This window comes from Schistocerca nitens, chromosome 12, assembly GCF_023898315.1.
Source record: "Schistocerca nitens isolate TAMUIC-IGC-003100 chromosome 12, iqSchNite1.1, whole genome shotgun sequence".
Lineage (NCBI taxonomy): Eukaryota > Metazoa > Arthropoda > Insecta > Orthoptera > Acrididae > Schistocerca > Schistocerca nitens.
The window spans coordinates 20,094,951-20,114,881 of NC_064625.1; the positions used below are offsets into that span (position 1 = coordinate 20,094,951).

Genomic DNA, 19,931 nt, shown 5'->3' on the forward strand with positions numbered 1-19,931 from the left:
CATGTAAACACACCCTACATCATTATGGAGCCATCACCAGCTTCCACAGTGCCTTGTGGACAACTTAGGTCTATGTCATCGAGGGGCCTGTGCCGCACTCGAACCCAACTGTCAGCTCTTACCAAGTGTAATTGTTACTCATCTAAGCGGCCCACGATTTTCCGGACGTCGAGGGTCCAACTGATAGGGTCGCGAACCCAGGACAGGGGCTCCGGGTGACACTGGGCTGCCAGCAAAGGCACTCGCATCGGTCATCTGCTCCCATAGCCCATTAATGCCAGATTTCACCACTCTGTCCTAACCGATACGTTCGTCAAATATACCACGTTTATTTCCGCGGTTATTTCACACAGTGTTGCTTGTCTGTTAGCACTGACAACTCTACGCTGCTCTCGGTCGTTAAGTGAAGGCCGACGGCCACTGTATTGTCCGTGGTGATAGGTAATGGCTGAGATGCGGTATTCTCCGACACACTCTTGCAGTGTGGCTCTCGGAAATGGATTGTTCAATGTATGTAGCTCTAACTACCATTCCGCATTCATAGTCTGTTAATTCCCGCCGTGCGGCCATAATTACTTCAGAAACATTTTCACGTGAATAACCTGAGTACAAATGACAGCTCCATCAATCCACTGCCCTTTTGGGCTTTGTGTACGCAATACTACCGCTATCTGTATATGTGGGTGTATTCTATACCATGACTTTTGCCGCCTCAGTGTTCATCAACACAGATACACATTCAAGTCTCTGTATGGTGCGTGGCGGAGAGTACACTATACCACTATCACTTCCGTTCTCGTTCAGTGCTGTTTGCAGTGAGACGATGCAATATGCGATACTATATGCAATGCAACTCGTCATACGATGCAGAAGAAATCCGCATTTATGAAGTAGTTTACTCTGGGACAGCAAAAAATTTCAGTCAGCATACACTACTGGCCATTAAAATTTCTACACCAAGAACAAATGCAGATGATAAACGGGTATTCATTGGACAAATATATTATACTAGAACTGACATGTGATTACATTTTCTCGTAATTTGGGTGCATAGATCCTGAGAAATCAGTACCCACAACAACCACCTCTGGCCGTAATAACGGCCTTGATACGCCTGGGCATTGAATCAAACAGAGCTTGGATGGCGTCTACAGGTACAGCTGCCCATGCAACTTCAACACGATACCACAGTTCATCGAGAGTAGTGACTGGCGTATTGTGACGAGCCAGTTGCTCGGCCACCATTGACCAGACGTTTTCAGTTGGTGAGAGATCTGGAGAATGTGCTGGCCAGGGCAGCAGTCGAACATTTTCTGTGTCCAGAAAGGCCAGTACAGGACCTGCAACATACGGTCGTGCATTATCCTGCTGAAATGTAGGGTTTCTCAGAGATCGAATGAAGGGTAGAGCCACGGGTCGTAACACATCTGAATTGTAACGTCCACTGTTCAAAGTGCCGTCAATGGGAACAAGAGGTGACCGAGACGTGTAACCAATGGCACCTCATACCATCACGCCAAGTGATACGCCGGTATGGCAATGACGAATACACGCTTCCAGTGTGCGTTCACCGCGATGTCGCCAAACACGGATGCGACCATCATGATGCTGTAAACAGAACCTGGATTCATCCGAAAAAATGACGTTCTGCCGTTCGTGCACCCAGGTTCGTCGTTGAGTACACCATCGCAGGCGCTCCTGTCTGTGATGCAGCGTCAAGGGTAATCGCAGCCACAGTCTCCGAGCTGATAGTCCATGCTGCTGCAAACGTCGTCGAACTGTTCGAGCAGATGGTTATTGTCTTGCAAACGTCCACGTCTGTTGAGTCAGGAATCGAGACGTGGCTGCACGATCTGTTACAGCCATGCGGATAAGATGCCTGTCATCTCGACTGCTAGTGATACGAGGCCGTTGGGATCCAGCACGGCGTTCCGTATTACCCTGCTGAACCCACCGATTCCATATTCTGCTAACAGTCATTGGATCTCGACCAACGCTGGGCAGCAATGTCGCGATACGATAAACCGCAATCGCGATAGGCTACAATCCGACCTTTATCAAAGTCGGAAACGTGATGGAACGCATTTCTCCTCCTTACACGAGCATCACATCAACGTTTCACCAGGCAACGCCAGTCAAATGCTGTTTGTGTATGATAAATCGGTTGGAAACTTTCGTCATGTCAGCACGTTGTAGGTGTCGCCACCGGCGCCGACCTTGTGTGAATGCTCTGAAAAGCTAATCATTTGGATAACACAGCATCTTCTTCCTGTCGGTTAAATTTCACGTCTGTAGCACGTCATCTTCGTGGTGTAGCAATTTTAATGGCCAGTAGTGTATATACACCTTACACGTTTGAGACGTCAAGAGGCCTCCGAACTCATATACACTCCTGGAAATGAAAAAAAGAACACATTGACACCGGTGTGTCAGACCCACCATACTTGCTCCGGACACTGCGAGAGGGCTGTACAAGCAATGATCACACGCACGCCACAGCGGACACACCAGGACCCGCGGTGTTGGCCGTCGAATGGCGCTAGCTGCGCAGCATTTGTGCACCGCCGCCGTCAGTGTCAGCCAGTTTGCCGTGGCATACGGAGCTCCATCGCAGTCTTTAACACTGGTAGCATGCCGCGACAGCGTGGACGTGAACCGTATGTGCAGTTGACGGACTTTGAGCGAGGGCGTATAGTGGGCATGCTGGAGGCCGGGTGGACGTACCGCCGAATTGCTCAACACGTGGGGCGTGAGGTCTCCACACTACATCGATGTTGTCGCCAGTGGTCGGTGGGAGGTGCACGTGCCCGTCGACCTGGGACCGGACCGCAGCGACGCACGGATGCACGCCAAGACCGTAGGATCCTACGCAGTGCCGTAGGGGACTGCACCGCCACTTCCCAGCAAATTAAGGACACTGTTGCTCCTGGGGTATCGGCGAGGACCATTCGCAACCGTCTCCATGAAGCTGGGCCGGCCGAAGTGGCCGTGCGGTTAAAGGCGCTGCAGTCTGGAACCGCGAGACCGCTACGGTCGCAGGTTCGAATCCTGCCTCGGGCATGGATGTTTGTGATGTTCTTAGGTTAGTTAGGTTTAACTAGTTCTAAGTTCTAGGGGACTAATAACCTCAGCAGTTGAGTCCCATAGTGCTCAGAGCCATTTGAACCATCCATGAAGCTGGGCTACGGTCCCGCACACCGTTAGGCCGTCTTCCGCTCACGCCCCAACATCGTGCAGCCCGCCTCCAGTGGTGTCGCGACAGGCGTGAATGGAGGGACGAATGGAGACGTGTCGTCTTCAGCGATGAGAGTCGCTTCTGCCTTGGTGCCAATGATGGTCGTATGCGGGTTTGGCGCCGTGCAGGTGAGCGCCACAATCAGGACTGCATACGACCGAGGCACACAGGGCCAACACCCGGCATCATGGTGTGGGGAGCGATCTCCTACACTGGCCGTACACCACCGGTGATCGTCGAGGGGACACTGAATAGTGCACAGTACATCCAAACCGTCATCGAACCCATCGTTCTACCATTCCTAGACCGGCAAGGGAACTTGCTGTTCCAACAGGACAATGCACGTCCGCATGTATCCCGTGCCACCCAACGTGCTCTAGAAGGTGTAAGTCAACTACCCTGGCCAGCAAGATCTCCGGATCTGTCCCCCATTGAGCATGTTTGGGACTGGCTGAAGCGTCGTCTCACGCGGTCTGCACGTCCAGCACGAACGCTGGTCCAACTGAGGCGCCAGGTGGAAATGGCATGGCAAGCCGTTCCACAGGACTACATCCAGCATCTCTACGATCGTCTCCATGGGAGAATAGCAGCCTGCATTGCTGTGAAAGGTGGATATACACTGTACTAGTGCCGACATTGTGCATGCTCTGTTGCCTGTGTCTATGTGCCTGTGGTTCTGTCAGTGTGATCATGTGATGTATCTGACCCCAGGAATGTGTCAATAAAGTTTCCCCTTCCTGGGACAATGAATTCACGGTGTTCTTAGTTCAATTTCCAGGAGTGTAGTTTCATTTGATTCTGGAGTATGTCTTGAGACGTTCCTCAGTAGAGATTTGTGAGACAGCAACGTTGATACAGTACTGCCGTATCTCGTCTAGTTAGGACTACCTGTTCGCAGCTGACTGGAGAGATGTGCATTTGCTCTTTATAGTTGGTGGTAGAAGCTGTCCCCGTAGTTACTGTGTTAATGTCGCTTACCTGCCCAAGTATAGAATTACTCTCGTATCTTTGTGGACAGATGTTGTGAGTAGCATATCACACACACACTGAGGTGACATAAGTCTTGATGTTGGTGATGATGTTTGGATTGTGGGGCACTCAACTGCGCTGTTATCAGCGCCTGTACAAATTCCCAAACTTTGCTCAGCCCAATTTCACTACTTTCATGAATGTTGATGAAATGATGAGTAGAACACAAACAACCAGTCATCTCGAGGCAGGAGAAAATCCCTGACCCCGCTGGGAATCGAACCCGGGACCCCGTGCTCGGGAAGCGAGAACGCAACCACAAGACCACGAGCTGCAGAAAGAAGTCTTGAGTTGGAGACATGCACGTATACTGACGCCAGTATTGTCGCGTACACAAGGTATAAAAAGGCAATGGATTGGCGGTGCTGTCAATTGGACTCAGGTGATTCATATGACAAGATTAACCACGTCACTATGGCTGCACGACTGGAATTGACAGACTCTGAACCTGGAATGGTAGTTGGAGCTAGACGCATGGGACAACCAATTTCGGAAACGGGTAGGGAATCCCGTATTCCGAGGTCCACAGTGTCAAGGGTGGGAACACCAGATCTCAGGCCTCACCTCTCACCACACAGAACGCAGTGGCCGACGGCCTTCACTTAACGACCGCGAGCTGCGGCGTTTTCAAGATTTGTCAGTGCTAACAGACGAGGAACACTGCGTGAAATAATCGCAGAAATACTGACAAGAGGGAGATTGAGTTAATAATTAAATCACTAAAGACCAAGGACTCTCATGGATATGACGGGGGATCTAGCAGAATACTGAAGTATTGTTCTGTGTATGTTAGCCCAGTACTTAGCCATATCTGTAACTTTTCCTTTAGGATTGGTCGGTTTCCTGACCGATTAAAGTACTCGGTAGTGAAGCCACTTTATAAAAAGGGAGACATTGATAATGTTGACAATTTTAGACCTATTTCTATGTCATCGGTGTTTGCTAAAGTTATCGAGAAGGTTGTATATACAAGGTTACTGGAGCATTTAAATTCACATAATTTGCTGTCGAATGTTCAGTTTGGTTTTAGAAATGGTTTAGCAACTGAAAATCCTATATTCTCTTTTCTCTGTGAGGTTTTGGACGGATTAAATAAAAGGTTGCGAACGCTAGGTCTTTTCTTTGATTTAACGAAGGCTTTTGACTGTGTTGACCACAAAATATTACTGCAGAAGTTGGACCATTATGGAGTAAGGGGAGTAGCTTACAATTGGTTCGCCTCTTACTTTAAGAACAGAAAGCAGAAGGTAATTCTCCACAATATTGAGAGTGGTAGCGATGTTCAGTCTCAATGGGGCACTGTTAAGTGGGGTGGCAGAAGGTAATTCTCCACAATATTGAGAGTGGTAGCGATGTTCAGTCTCAATGGGGCACTGTTAAGTGGGGTGTTCCCCAAGGGTCAGTGCTGGGGCCACTGCTGTTTCTTATTTATATAAATGATATGCCTTCTAGTATTACAGGTGATTCAAAAATATTTCTGTTTGCTGATGACACCAGCTTGGTAGTGAAGGATGTTGTGCGTAATATTGAAACAGTATCAAGTAATGTAGTTCATGAATCTGCAGCTCGTGGTCTCGCGGTAGCGTTCTCGCTTCCCGAGCACGGGGTCCCGGGTTCGATTCCCGGCGGGGTCAGGGATTTTCTCTGCCTCGTGATGACTGGGTGTTGTGTGATGTCCTTAGGTTAGTTAGGTTTAAGTAGTTCTAAGTTGTAGGGAACTGATGACCATAGCTGTTAAGTCCCATAGAGCTCAGAGCCAGAGAGAATGTGGTTTATGAAGTAAGTTTGTGGCTTGTGGAAAATAATTTGATGCTAAATCACAGTAAGATTCAGTTTTTACAGTTTCTAACTCACAATTCAACAAGAACCGATATTTTGATCAGACAGAATGGGCATATTATAAGCGAGACGGAACAGTTCAAGTTCCTAGGCGTTCGGATGGATAGTAAGCTGTCATGGAAAGCCCATGTTCAGGATCTTGTTTAGAAACTAAATGCTGCTTTATTTACCATTAGAACAGTATCTGAAATAAGTGACAGTTCAACACGAAAAGTAGTCTATTTCGCATATTTTCATACGCTTATGTCGTATGGTATTATCTTTAAGGGTACTTCTTCTGATTCAAAAAGGGTATTTTTGGCTCAAAAACGGGCTGTTCGAGCTATATGTGGTGTAAGTTCGAGGACCTCTTGTCGACCCCTATTCAATAGTCTCGGAATTCTGACATTGCCCTCACAGTATATACTTTCTTTAATGTCGTTTGTTGTTCGCAATATTAGCTTATTCCCAAGAGTTAGCAGCTTTCACTCAGTTAATACTCGGCAGAAATCAAATCTGCATGTGGAATGCACTTCCTTGACTCTTGTGCAGAAAGGAGTGCACTATTCTGCTGCATCCATTTTCAATAAGCTACCACAAGAACTCAAAAATCTTAGCAGTAGCCCAAACGCTTTTAAGTCTAAACTGAAGAGTTTCCTCATGGCTCACTCCTTCTATTCTGTCGAGGAGCTCCTGGAAGAGCTAAAAAATTAAGCAAATTCCAGTGTTACATTGTTGATTGTTTTCATTTAAACTTATGACTTGTCACCTGAATATGTTTTTTTTTCTATATTTCATTTTATCTGTTTCTAATATCGTGTTATAATTTCATGTATTGACTCGTTCCATGACCATGGAGACTTCTCCTTAATTTGGTGCCACGGAACAATAAATAAATAAATAAAAATCGGTGAGGGATGTACGGCTAACGTATCAAATAGTGCCAGTGAGGCGAAAAGTGGCGTTAATGGTTATGGCAGCAGACGACCGAAGCGCTGGCCTTTGCTAACACCACGATATCACCTCCTAACCGTATCGGTTGGACCCTAGACGACTGGAAAACCGTGGACTGGTCAGCTGAATCCCGATTTCAGTTGGTAAGAGCTCACGGTAGGGCTCTAGTGTGGGGCAAACCCCGCAAAGTCATGGACCCAAATTGTCAACAAGCCATTGTGCAAGCTGGTGGTGGCTCCATAATGGTGAGGGCGGCCTTTACATGGAATCAACTGGGTCCTCTACTGCTACTACTACTACTACGTGATCAGGCCCAGTGGACCGCACGCTTCTACAAGTTTCCTCCTCCACTGTATTCTGTCCGTTGCTGCTATCCGCCATCCGTTCACATCTATTGACACTTGGTTTAAATCTTCATGGAGTCCATCCCTCCAACGCTTCTCGGGTCTCCCTGGCGGTCTCTTTCCTGTAGGTGTGAAATCCAGGAGCTTCCGAGGCCATCTGTGATCCTCCATCCGGGCCACATGGCCGGCCCACTGCATTCGTTCGGCTTTGACAGTTCCTGCTGTGTTGGGCTGCTGGTATTGTTCCTCAAGCTCTCGGTTGTATCTGATCCTCATTCCCATGTATCTGCATCCAGAACCGGACCGGAGATCTTCCGAAGCACTTTTCTCTCAAAAACAAGGAGCTTATGGAAGTCCTGTTTCCGGATACTCCATGTCTCACAGCCATATAGAACAACAGGCTGGATCAGGGTTTTGTACAGTCGAATCTTGAACTGTCTGGAGAGATATTTGGACCGAAGCAGTTGTGCTAGGCTGTGGTAAGATCGGTTTCCTGCTTGTATTCTGGCATTGATCTCTGCTTCACATGACGAGTTCTCAGTTAAAAGTGCCCCTAGGTATTTAAATTCTTGCACTCTCTTGTAGGAATGGTGCCCAACCTGCAGTGATTGTAGATGATCAGCAGTCTGACAATGACCACGCGTCATAACGAGGTACTCAATCTTGGCTTCATTTATGTTTAGCCCAAAAATTGCTGGCAGCCTCCTTTAGTGCTTTGGTCATTTGCTCCAACTCCTCTTCCGACCTAGAGAGTAAACAGATGTCGTCTGCATATGCTAAGTATGACAGTCTCTTTCCTTCGATTTCAATCCCTTCGTTCTCTTGGAAGGTCTCGCGTACGATCTTCTCGAGGGCAAAGTTGAACGGGATAGGGGACAAACCATCACCTTGCCTTAGTCCTGTCACAATTTCAAACTCCTCAGTTACGCGATTTCCCATCTTCACCTTTGCACGTGTTTCGTTCAGGCAGATCTTTATCAGATTGATGAGTTTCTCTGCTATGCCAAACTCCCTTAAACAGTTGAGCGGGCTCTTGCGATGTATGCAATCATAGGCCTTCTTAAAATCAACGAATAAAATATGCAAGTCTTTACCATATTCAGCCAGTTTCTCAGTGAGCTGCCGGAGACTGAAGATGTGATCTACTGTTGACTGTCCTGGCCGGAAACCTCCCTGGTACTCCCCAATCACCGAGTCTGCCACTGGCTGAATTCAGGGTCCTCTGGTACCACTAAAGCGACAACTGACTGGAAACAGTTGTGGCTCCATAATGGTGTGTGCTGTGTTTACGTGCAATAGACTTGGTCGTTTGGATATTTAGCCACTTGGAGACCATTTTCACCCATTCATGGACTTCATGTTCCCAAATGAAAATGGAATTTTTGTGGATGACAATGCACCATGTCAGCGCGCCACAATTGTTCGTGATTGGTTCGAAGAACATTGTGAACACCCAGATCGCCTGGCATGAAACACACCGGACCTTTGTATGACGTAATCGAGTGGTCAAAAAAAAAATGGTTCAAATAGCTCTGAGCACTATGGGACTCAACTGCTGAGGTCATTAGTCCCCTAGAACTTAGAACTAGTTAAACCTAACTAACCTAATGACATCACAAACATCCATGCCCGAGGCAGGATTCGAACCTGCGACCGTAGCGGTCTCGCGGTTCCAGACTGCAGCGCCTTTAACCGCACGGCCACTTCGGCCGGCAATCGAGTGGTCACTTCATGCCCAAAATCCTGCACAGGCAACAGTTTCGCAAAGCTAAGGAGATAGCATGGCTCAATATTTCTGCAGGGGACTTTCAACGGCTTGACGACTCCGTACCACGTCGAGCTGTTTGGCCAAAAGGAAGTCCGGCGCGATATTAGAATGTATTGCTTATCCTATATTTAGCCATATTTGTAATTTTTCCTTTAAGAATGGTCTATTTCCTGAACGATTAAAATACTCAGTAGTAAAGCCGCTCTATAAAAAGGGAGAAAGGTATAATGTAGACAATTTTAGACCTATTTCTACGCTATCAGTGTTTGCCAAAGTTATTGGAATGGCTGTCTATCTAAGCATAATTGATCATTTTATACGAGTATTACATAATTCGCCATCAAAAGTACAGTTCAGCTTTAGAAGTGGTTTAACAACTGAAAATGCTATATTATCTTTTCTCTGTGAGGTACTGGATGAATTTAAAAAATGGTTCAAGTGGCTCTAAGCACTATGGGACTTAACATCTGAGGTCATCAGTCCCCTAGCACTTAGAACTACTTAAACCTAATTAACCTAAGGACAACACACACATCTATGCCCGAGGCAGGATTCGAACCTGCGACCGTAGCAGTCGCGCGGTTCCGGACTGAAGCGTCTAGAACCGCTCGGCCACCGCGGCCGGCTGGGGTGGATTAAACAAAAAGTTTCGAAATCTAGGCATATTTTTTTATTTAACTAAGAACTAAGGCGTTTGATACTGTTGATCACAAAATATCGCTCCAGAAGTTGGACCATTACAGAATACGGGGAGTAGCTCACAATTGCTTCACCTCTTACTTTAACAACAGACAGCAAAATGGCTGATATGTGGGGTCTGGGTGGGGTATGGTGAAATGAGGGATGCCCCAGGGTTCTGTGTTGAGGCCACTCCTGTTCCTTATTTATATAAATGATATGCCTTCTAGCATTATGGGTATTTCTAAAATATTTCTGCTTGCTGATGACTTTAGCTTGGTAGTGAAGGATGTTGTGTGCAACATTGGCTCTGTTTCAAATAGTGCAGTTCAGGACATAAGTTCATGGCTTGTAGAAAATAAACTAACCCTAAATCACTGTAAGACTCAGTTTTTACAGTTTCTAACACATAATTCAACAAAATCCGACGTTTTAATTTCACGGGATAGGCATATGATTAGTGAAACTGAACAATTCAAATTTCTAGGTGTTCAGATAGATAGTAAACTGTCGTGGAAAGCCCACGTTCATGATCTTGTTCAAAGACGTAATGCTACCATTTTTACTATTCGAACAGTATCTGAAGTAATTGATCGTTCGACACGAAAATTAGTCTACTTTTGCCTATTTTCATTCGCGTACGTCGTATAGTAGTATATTTTGCGGTAACTCTTCCCATTCTAAAAGGATATTTTTGGCTCAGAAATGGGCATTTCGGGCAATAAGTGGTGTAAGCTCGCGAACCTCTTGTCGACCCGTGTTCACTAGTCTGGGTATTTTGACGTTGGCCTCCGTATGTATACATTCTTTACTGCCTTCCTTGTTAACAATGTCAGCTTATTCCCGAGAATTAGCAGCTTTCAATCAGTTAATACTCGGCAGAAGTCCAACCTGCATTTGGATCGGACTTCCTTAACTCCTGTTTAGAAAGGTGTGCAGTATATTGCTGCATCCATTCTTATTGAGGTACCACAAGAATTTAAAAATCTCAGCAATAATCCACGCTCTGTCAAATCGAAACTGAAGAGTTTCCTCATGGGTCACTCCTGTTGAGGAGTTACTTGAAAAATTAGGCTCATTCTTATGTTATGTTGTTGATAGGGTTTACTTAAACTTATGGCTTCATTTTTTTGGGTTCATAAACATTTACTTTTATCTGTTATTACTTTTATGTTGTAATTTCATGTACTGACACATTCCATGACCTTGGAGATTTACCCCTCAATTTGGTCCTACGGAGCTAGATGTGTAGATAAATAACAAATAAAATCTCATGACTTTTGTCACCTCAGTTTAACTGAATTGTTACATTATGATTTATTTCGTTACCTTTTGCTGTAAACATTGCGACTTCGCTCTATTAAGGGAGTTGGAGTATGGGGGCTAAGGGGTATCTGAGTTATCAGAAATGAGTGTCGTGAGGGAGTGGAAATTTATTCTTCAGCGACGCCACACACATTGTGTATTACGTCCGCTTGCGCTCCTTGCAAGTATTCTCAGTGCAAAACGGCCACAAGGATTAACAGTCTATTAAACAGAATGAACTACTCTGTAACGAGCCGATGGAGTCCACAGCTTCCTAATATAAAAACACTCAAGAAACGATTCTGATTGGCCTCTCAAAATATGGTTAGATTTCTAGACGTAAAAACAGAATGACATAATTTAAATGTGTGAATGGATTTCGAGTAATACTAACAGTCGGCTTAATAAAGCAATTTTTGACTGTTTCCTGATGCTCTTTCACGCAGTTGTGAGTGTCCCAGTCACCTGGTCGAGGACAGTGGTGGGCAGTGTGTTGAGCGTTTGTGTTTGAATCGGGAGTGCAAACACGGCAAGTGCAACCCAAAGGGCTTCTGTGTCTGTGAAAGTGGCTACCGTCCACAAGGTAAGCAACTGGAAACAACTGTAAGTACAGTGTAAGATATGTCAGTGTGTGTTGCTGTGAAAGTAAAGGACCAACTGGAAAATCTGAATATTGGTAGTACTAGTATGTGGTCGAAATTCGACCTACTGTGTAAGTAGACCTGACCTGTGATAAAAAAAAAAGGGTCACCTTTCTTCAAGGGATACACTCCACGTAAAACTGAAATCTACCCTCACAAACGACCCATAGCAAATGCTGCATTGTAGCTACGAGTGCTCTTGAAATAATTCTTTGATTTTTCTGTAGCTGTTCGACCATTTGAAGTGAGTCCTAGATGCAGTGTGTTGAAAAATAAATTTTGTGTTAACGGTGACAAATTGACCCATGACAACATAACGTGGATGGGATTGTACCACATAAAGAAACCTCAGATACGTAATGACCTCCATTAAGCAATCTGGAGTGTAAATTAACCATACCGCAATCATAGCTCTCAAAATTATTTGGAATTACATTCAGTGAACATTAAAATGTATCTTTCAAAACAAAAAAGGATTATCATTATCAACTTCTACATTACTCCTGTTACCTTACCTACGTAAAAATTGTCTCCGTCTAGCTCTTCAGCTTTCAGTGCGAGCCATTAGCGTTCTTCTTCGAGGCACAACGTAAAACAGATAATGTTTCCGTATAACAAGGGACATTGTAGCTACTGAAAATTAGAAACACTAAATTTTTGTGATGATGGCAGCAAATGAACACAGAGCTGCTTCCATTGTAACGAACCTACAACAAATAAAAAATATGCTCGTCTGTGAAAATGCACTCGATAAGTAACCTGGGCTATCAGTTAGCAGAATGTAACCTGCATAACGCTATGTGCGTGTTGTATGTCAGTTTCACTGTCATTTAAACCCTCAACAGATCGTTACATGAAAAACTTAAAACATCTGGATAAGCTATCTGAGTGCGTGTTTGAATAAGAATTTACAAATGATGCAGAATCTGGCCTGTGCTGCGGAATTTACTGGTGGTGGTGGTGGTGGTGGTGGTGGTTAGTGTTTAACGTCCCGTCGACAACGAGGTCATTAGAGACGGAGCGCAAGCTCGGGTTGGGGAAGGATTGGGAAGGAAATCTGCCGTGCCCTTTCAAAGGAACCATCCCGGCATTTGCCTGAAACGATTTAGGGAAATCACGGAAAACCTAAATCAGGATGGCCGGAGACGGGATTGAACGGAATTTACTGGATTAGAGTACGTGACAGGTTGTGGTGTGTCAGTGTCTCTGTTTTGGTTCTAAGTTTTGCACTCACCTCTTTGGATTACTGCCTTTTTCCATGTGGTTTACAGCAATTCGCAGCAGCATGCAGCAGCAGCAGTGGCTAAAGCTTACTGTTACTGAGAATGAATTTAATAAAAAGGAGTTTGCTTGGGTCCTGTTATCTACTTAATAACTTGTAAGAAAGAATTTCATAAATTAAGTCTATTTAAAAACATCAGAAATCACCATGAGCAATAATAGTTTCACAATTATTAATAATGGCAAAACGCCTGACAATGACCTTATAAGTATCTCTTTGTAATATGAAGACACACTATAATTTAAAAGCAGTAAAAGATTATGAAAAAATTTTTCAGTAATTGCTGTTGTTTAAATAATAGTATGTCTTGATACTACAAAATGTTTAAAAGTTGTAGACACATCTGCTATACAAACCGCTGTAACCTTTCTATCACGTAAAGCAGATGTTACCAGTTTTCATCTCTAGATGGCGAGACACCTCATGCCCACATCGCACTATAGCCGGCGCACGCGCTACCCAGTCTGATGCGACCTGTTTCAGTATACATAAGCAGCCCTTAGCGGCAATCTTTTAATTCTTAACTAGAAATGACAGTAAAACTTTTACGTAGGATGTTTTATTATGTGACGTGGCCTTTTTGGTGTTAAAATAGTATGACGAGAGCTGCAATGCTCAACGTTTTTCGTATGTAAGTACATCTTTATATACGAATATTAATTATTACTGTCCCGTATTTTTCTTATTAATGACTAACTTTGTATCCCCCTTATTTAGGTAATATAAATTCTGATGAAGACTCCCTTAGTTTAGGAGTCGAATCCATGGTCAATTCGACTATAAAATCCATTGCAACCAGTGGTCTGTTCTTTACTACAAAAAATATTTTCACGGTTGCTGCACTCAGCTATGTTTAAAGATGTTATAAGTATCAATAATGGCTGAGTGCCAGATTAACAAATTATTTCAATTTGAAAGTTACATTAACTTTTGATAACCACAGAATATTTATGAATTAGATATGGAGAATAGTTATTATTATTATTATCTGGAGCTTAAGGAGGTTTCTTTAACTGACAAGCAAAACATTATTGCAAAGTCGGACTAACAATCACGAGCCTAACTCTGCAATTGCACTTTACGCTATGGTTGCGAATTTTACCTTAAATTCCATCTTCATGCGTAACTAAGCTATCTAAATCTCTCCTGGCCATATAAATGAAATCCGGCCTTGAGTGTGGTAAGATCTGCCATCACCGACGTCTTCTGTCCTCGAGCTCTCGACCGCAATACTACTTCCATTCTTGCAGACAGACCTCGTCTCACAACAATACTTAGAATCGCCCTCACATTGTTACTATCGACATCTGAGTGCTTATTTATTTATGTAGAGAATCGCAGAATATTGCACAATACAATGAACAACGTTAAGTTGGCTATATTGTTTTCAATACTCAGTGCAATATTTAATCAATGTAACGAAGAGTTCTGACACACTCCTTACACCGTTTATTGTTGCATCAAAGTAAGTGAAAAAAAACGGCGCTTCGTTTTCCACTGTTGACAACATGAACGACGTAGCATTTGCGGCATTGTAGCTATCCGGTATGCGTGTGTTATTGCAAATGAACTATCTGCAACATTTAAACATGAACGTCCCTAGAACGCAAATTCACGAAACTTTGTTTTTTCCTGTGTCCTTTCTGCCAAAACACCTGATCGGTACGCATGGTGGAATTTGGTAGCAATGTGAGAGACAAGGGGGAAATATTTATCATGTGCGTGTGTCTACTTCCGTTTAAGTCTCTTAATGGATATGAACACACATGGTTTCTTTGTGAACAACTGTGGTAAAGTACCTTTCGAAATAAGTAAATTTCATTGGCCTCCTTGTATAATTAATTTTAAAAAGCGTTACTTTAATTTACGAGCTCACATTTTAATTTTATGGTATCGACAATGTTTCTTTTATTACACTACTGGCCATTAAAGTTGCTACACCAAGAAGACATGCAGATGATAAACGGGTATTCATTGGACAAATATATTATACTAGAACTGACATGTGATTACATTTTCACACAATTTGGGTGCATAGATCCCGAGAAATCAGTACCCAGAACAACCACCTCTGGCCATAATAACGGCCTTGATACGCCTGGGCATTAAGTCAAACAGAGCTGGGATTGCGTGTACAGGTACAGCTGCCCATGCAGCTTCAACTCGATACCACAGTTCATCAAGAGTAGTGACTGGCGTATTGTGACGAGCCAGTTGCTCGGCCTTCATTGACCAGACGTTTTCAGTTGGTGAGAGATCTGGAGAATGTGCTGGCCAGAGCAGTAGTCGAACATTTTCTGTATCCAGAAAGGCCCCTACAGACCTGCAACATGCGGTCGTCCATTATTCTGCGGAAATGTAGGGTTTCGCAGGGCTCGAATGAAGGGTAGAGCCACGGATCGTAACACATCTCAAATGTAACGTCCACTGTTCAAAGTGCCGTCAATGCTAACAAGAGGTGACCGAGACGTGTAACCAATGGCACCCCATACCATCACGCCAAGTGATACGCCGGTATGGCCATGACGAATACACGCTTTCAGTGTGCGTTCATCGCAGTGTCGCCAAACACGGATGCGACCATCACGGTGCTGTAAACAGAACCTGGATTCATCCGACAAAATGACGTTTTGCCATTCGTGCACCGAGGTTCGTCGTTGAGTACACCATCGCAGGCGTTCCTGTCTGTGATGCAGCATCAAGGGTAACCGCAGCCACGGTCTTCGAGCTGATAGTCCGTGCTGCTGCAAACGTCGTCGAACTGTTCGTGCAGATGGTTGTTGTCTTGCAAACGTCCACGTCTGTTAAGTCAGGGATCTAAACGTGGCTGCACGATCTGTTACAGCCATGCGGATAAGATGCCTGTCATCTCGACTGCTAGTGATACGAGGCCGTTGGGATCCAGCACGGCGTTCCGTATTACCCTCCTGAACACACCGATTCCATATTCTGCTAACAATCATTGGATCTCGACCAACGCGAGCAGGAATGTCGCGATACGATAAACGGCAATCGCGATATGCTACAATCCGATCTTTATCAAAGTCGGAAACGTGATGGTACACATTTCTTCTCCTTACACGAGGCATCACAACAACTTTTCACCAGGCAACGCCGGTCAACTGCTGTTTGTGTATGAGAAATCGGCTAGAAACTTTCAGCACATTGTAGGTGTCGCCACCGGCGCCAACCTTGTGTGAATGCTCTGAAAAGCTAATCATTTGCATAACACAACATCTCCTTCCTTTCGGTTAAATTTCGCGTCTGTAGCACGTCATCTTCGTGGTGTAGCAATTTTAATGGCCAGTAGTGTATGTTACGAATACAGATAGTATCACATAAGTAATACAGGGTGTTGCAAAAATGACCGGTATATTTGAAACGGCAATAAAAACTAAACGAGCAGCGATAGAAATACACCGTTTGTTGCAATATGCTTGGGACAACAGTACATTTTCAGGCGGACAAACTTTCGAAATTACAGTAGTTACAATTTTCAACAACAGATGGCGCTGCAAGTGATGTGAAAGATATAGAAGACAACGCAGTCTGTGGGTGCGCCATTCTGTACGTCGTCTTTCTGCTGTAAGCGTGTGCTGTTCACAACGTGCAAGTGTGCTGTAGACAACATGGTTTATTCCTTAGAACAGAGGATTTTTCTGGTGTTGGAATTCCACCACCTAGAACACAGTGTTGTTGCAACAAGACGAAGTTTTCAACGGAGGTTTAATGTAACCAAAGGACCGAAAAGCGATACAATAAAGGATCTGTTTGAAAAATTTCAACGGACCGGGAACGTGACGGATGAACGTGCTGGAAAGGTAGGGCGACCGCGTACGGTAACCACAGAGGGCAACGCGCAGCTAGTGCAGCAGGTGATCCAACAGCGGCCTCGGGTTTCCGTTCGCCGTGTTGCAGCTGCGGTCCAAATGACGCCAACGTCCACGTATCGTCTCATGCGCCAGAGTTTACACCTCTATCCGTACAAAATTCAAACGCGGCAACCCCTCAGCGCCGCTACCATTGCTGCACGAGAGACATTCGCTAACGATATAGTGCACAGGATTGATGACGGCGATATGCATGTGGGCAGCATTTGGTTTACTGACGAAGCTTATTTTTACCTGGACGGCTTCGTCAATAAACAGAACTGGCGCATATGGGGAACCGAAAAGCCCCACGTTGCAGTCCCATCGTCCCTGCATCCTCAAAAAGTACTGGTCTGGGCCGCCATGTCTTCCAAAGGAATCATTGTCCCATTTTTCAGATCCGAAACGATTACTGCATCACGCTATCTGGACATTCTTCGTGAATTTGTGGCGGTACAAACTGCCTTAGACGACACTGCGAACACCTCGTGGTTTATGCAAGATGGTGCCCGGCCACATCGCACGGCCGACGTCTTTAATTTCCTGAATGAATATTTCGATGATCGTGTGATTGCTTTGGGCTATCCGAAACGTACAGGAGGCGGCGTGGATTGGCCTCCCTATTCGCCAGACATGAACCCCTGTGACTTCTTTCTGTGGGGACACTTGTAAGACCAGGTGTACCGCCAGAATCCAGAAACAATTGAACAGCTGAAGCAGTACATCTCATCTGCATGAGAAGCCATTCCGCCAGACACGTTGTCAAAGGTTTCGGGTAATTTCATTCAGAGACTACGCCATATTATTGCTACGCATGGTGGATATGTGGAAAATATCGTACTATAGTGTTTCCCAGACCGCAGCGCCATCTGTTGTTGAAAATTGTAACTACTGTAAAATCGAAAGTTTGTCTGCCTGAAAATGTACTGTTGTCCCAAGCATATTGCAACAAACGGTGTATTTCTATCGCTGCTCGTTTAGTTTTTATTGCCGTTTCAAATATACCGGTCATTTTTGAAACACCCTGTACATGCAAATGTCAGTCGTGACACAGCAATTTTTCTCGCAGCTCATTCTTTATGCCGTAATATCTCCTAAACTATGGTAGGTAGCTGGTTAATACGCCGTTAGCGATTGTTGCTTGACAGTAAGGGATATGTGTACCAAGTTTCGTTTAAATCGGCCCTCTGGTTTAAAAGATGTGAACACACACAGACACGCACACACACATACATATACACTTTTGCAATCTGTATGGATTTGGTCGCATTGCCTATACTTGTATATGGCATATTACGAAATGAAACGTGTCTCTTCCTTTTGTATGTCCAATTATATACAACGAGGGCAGTACACAATTTATATTTATCACTCACCTTTAGATGCTACACAGACTGCTAGCGATCACTGTCGACATTGGAACAGACCGTACCTGAAAGTTTTAACTGCATAGGTAGAAAGATGAGTTTCGAATAACGTACCACAAACTCGAAAATACGCTGTCATGTATTCTGAAAATCCTTCTATGAAATAACCATTTGCACTTGTAAAGGGACACCCTCCTCTGGAATTACTTTTTCTCAAGAGAAGAAGTCGATACCAGAAATATTTTCGAATTTTGAATAGGTCATTATTGTCTCAGCTGTTTCTCTAAAAAAAAAAATTCTTAAACACGATGTGTTACATTTCCAGTTAAAATCTGTAAAAAGAAATTACTTTATTTTCTTTGTTACAATCGATATGTACTAGCTCTGAATTCACAGTTACAAATATTTTTTTAGAAAAATTTGAAATGACGAAATATTTGGCGCACTTAAAATTTTTGTTATTAATTACGCAATCTGATTCTATTTATTGTGTTTATTTCTGGATTCATTTGTAAATTAATAGAAATTCATTTGTCAAGAAAATTTGTAAACCCTCTGGAACATTGTTATAACCACAGAGTGGTAAATTAATAGAAATTCATTTGTCAAGAAAATTTGTAAACCCTCTGGAACATTGTTATAACCACAGAGTGAGGTAGTAGTGGGCATGCCTCTGATGTTATCGGACGTGCTTTTTTATATTTGGGAAGAACAATGTCATTTCGGCTTTGTTAATGTCAAAATTGGAAAGATAATGTGATATAGAAAAATGTGAGAATAAAATATTCGTGAAAACAAAAAATACATTGCAGATATCTTCAAAGTTAATTATGTCAATTGGAACCAAGAGATCTTAAAATATGAAAATGTAAGCTTCAAGAGTCAGCCCTTAGACATGAAGAACTGGAGCCAACTATGAGAAAACAAGATAAATAAGAAGGTTATTGTGAATCTTACTCCTCTCGAAACTTATTAAAAGAGTTAACAATACAGACAGTTGCAACAATAAAGGAGGGATACATTACACACTTTACATTTGATAACAGTTAAACACACGTATGTGCTCAGAATTAATTCTTCATTGTTTACTATTGCGCGACTAAGTTCAGAATATTTTTGCGGCTCACTGCTGCTATAAAGCTCATGAGTACTGGCGTCATACAGCGCGAAAACATGTTTACATTGAATTTAGTAATGTTACTGAAGTTTCTCAGTGATATAGTCAAAAATACCTCGATGATAATTCGTAGCCACGGCAGTACTGTTTGGTGCTAACAATGTTTAAAAAATGTTAGTTCTCGTAATAATGGTAATAGACTGGGCTATCGGACTTTGTAACTTAAAAGCAGATTCTAACTCGTGTCGTGAAAACAATTAGACAATTAGATTTCGTTACTCAGTAACCACACCTGTATCATTTGATCGCCAAAGTTGGCAGCGAAAAGAATCAACACACTGTTGTTGTTGTCTTCAGTCCAGAGACTGGTTTGATGCAGCTCTCCATGCTACTCTATCCTGTGCAAGCCTCTTCATCTCCGAATAACTACTGCAACAAACATTCTTCAGAATCTGCTTAGTGTATTCATTTATTGATCTTCCTCTACGATTTTTACCCTCCACGCTTCCCTCCAGTACTAAACT

At 43.8% G+C, this 19,931-nt stretch overlaps 1 protein-coding gene across 2 annotated transcripts in view; it reads left to right on the forward strand.

Annotated features, from left to right (window-relative positions):
* The window catches only part of LOC126215222 (platelet endothelial aggregation receptor 1-like), a 154,660-nt gene that overhangs the window by 32,342 nt on the left and 102,387 nt on the right, over positions 1 to 19,931 (forward strand). For both annotated transcript variants that reach the window (XM_049941888.1, XM_049941889.1), the window contains one exon: positions 11,578 to 11,714. In XM_049941888.1, coding sequence (XP_049797845.1) covers positions 11,578 to 11,714 — 137 coding nt within the window. The remainder of the gene's footprint in view (positions 1 to 11,577; positions 11,715 to 19,931) is intronic.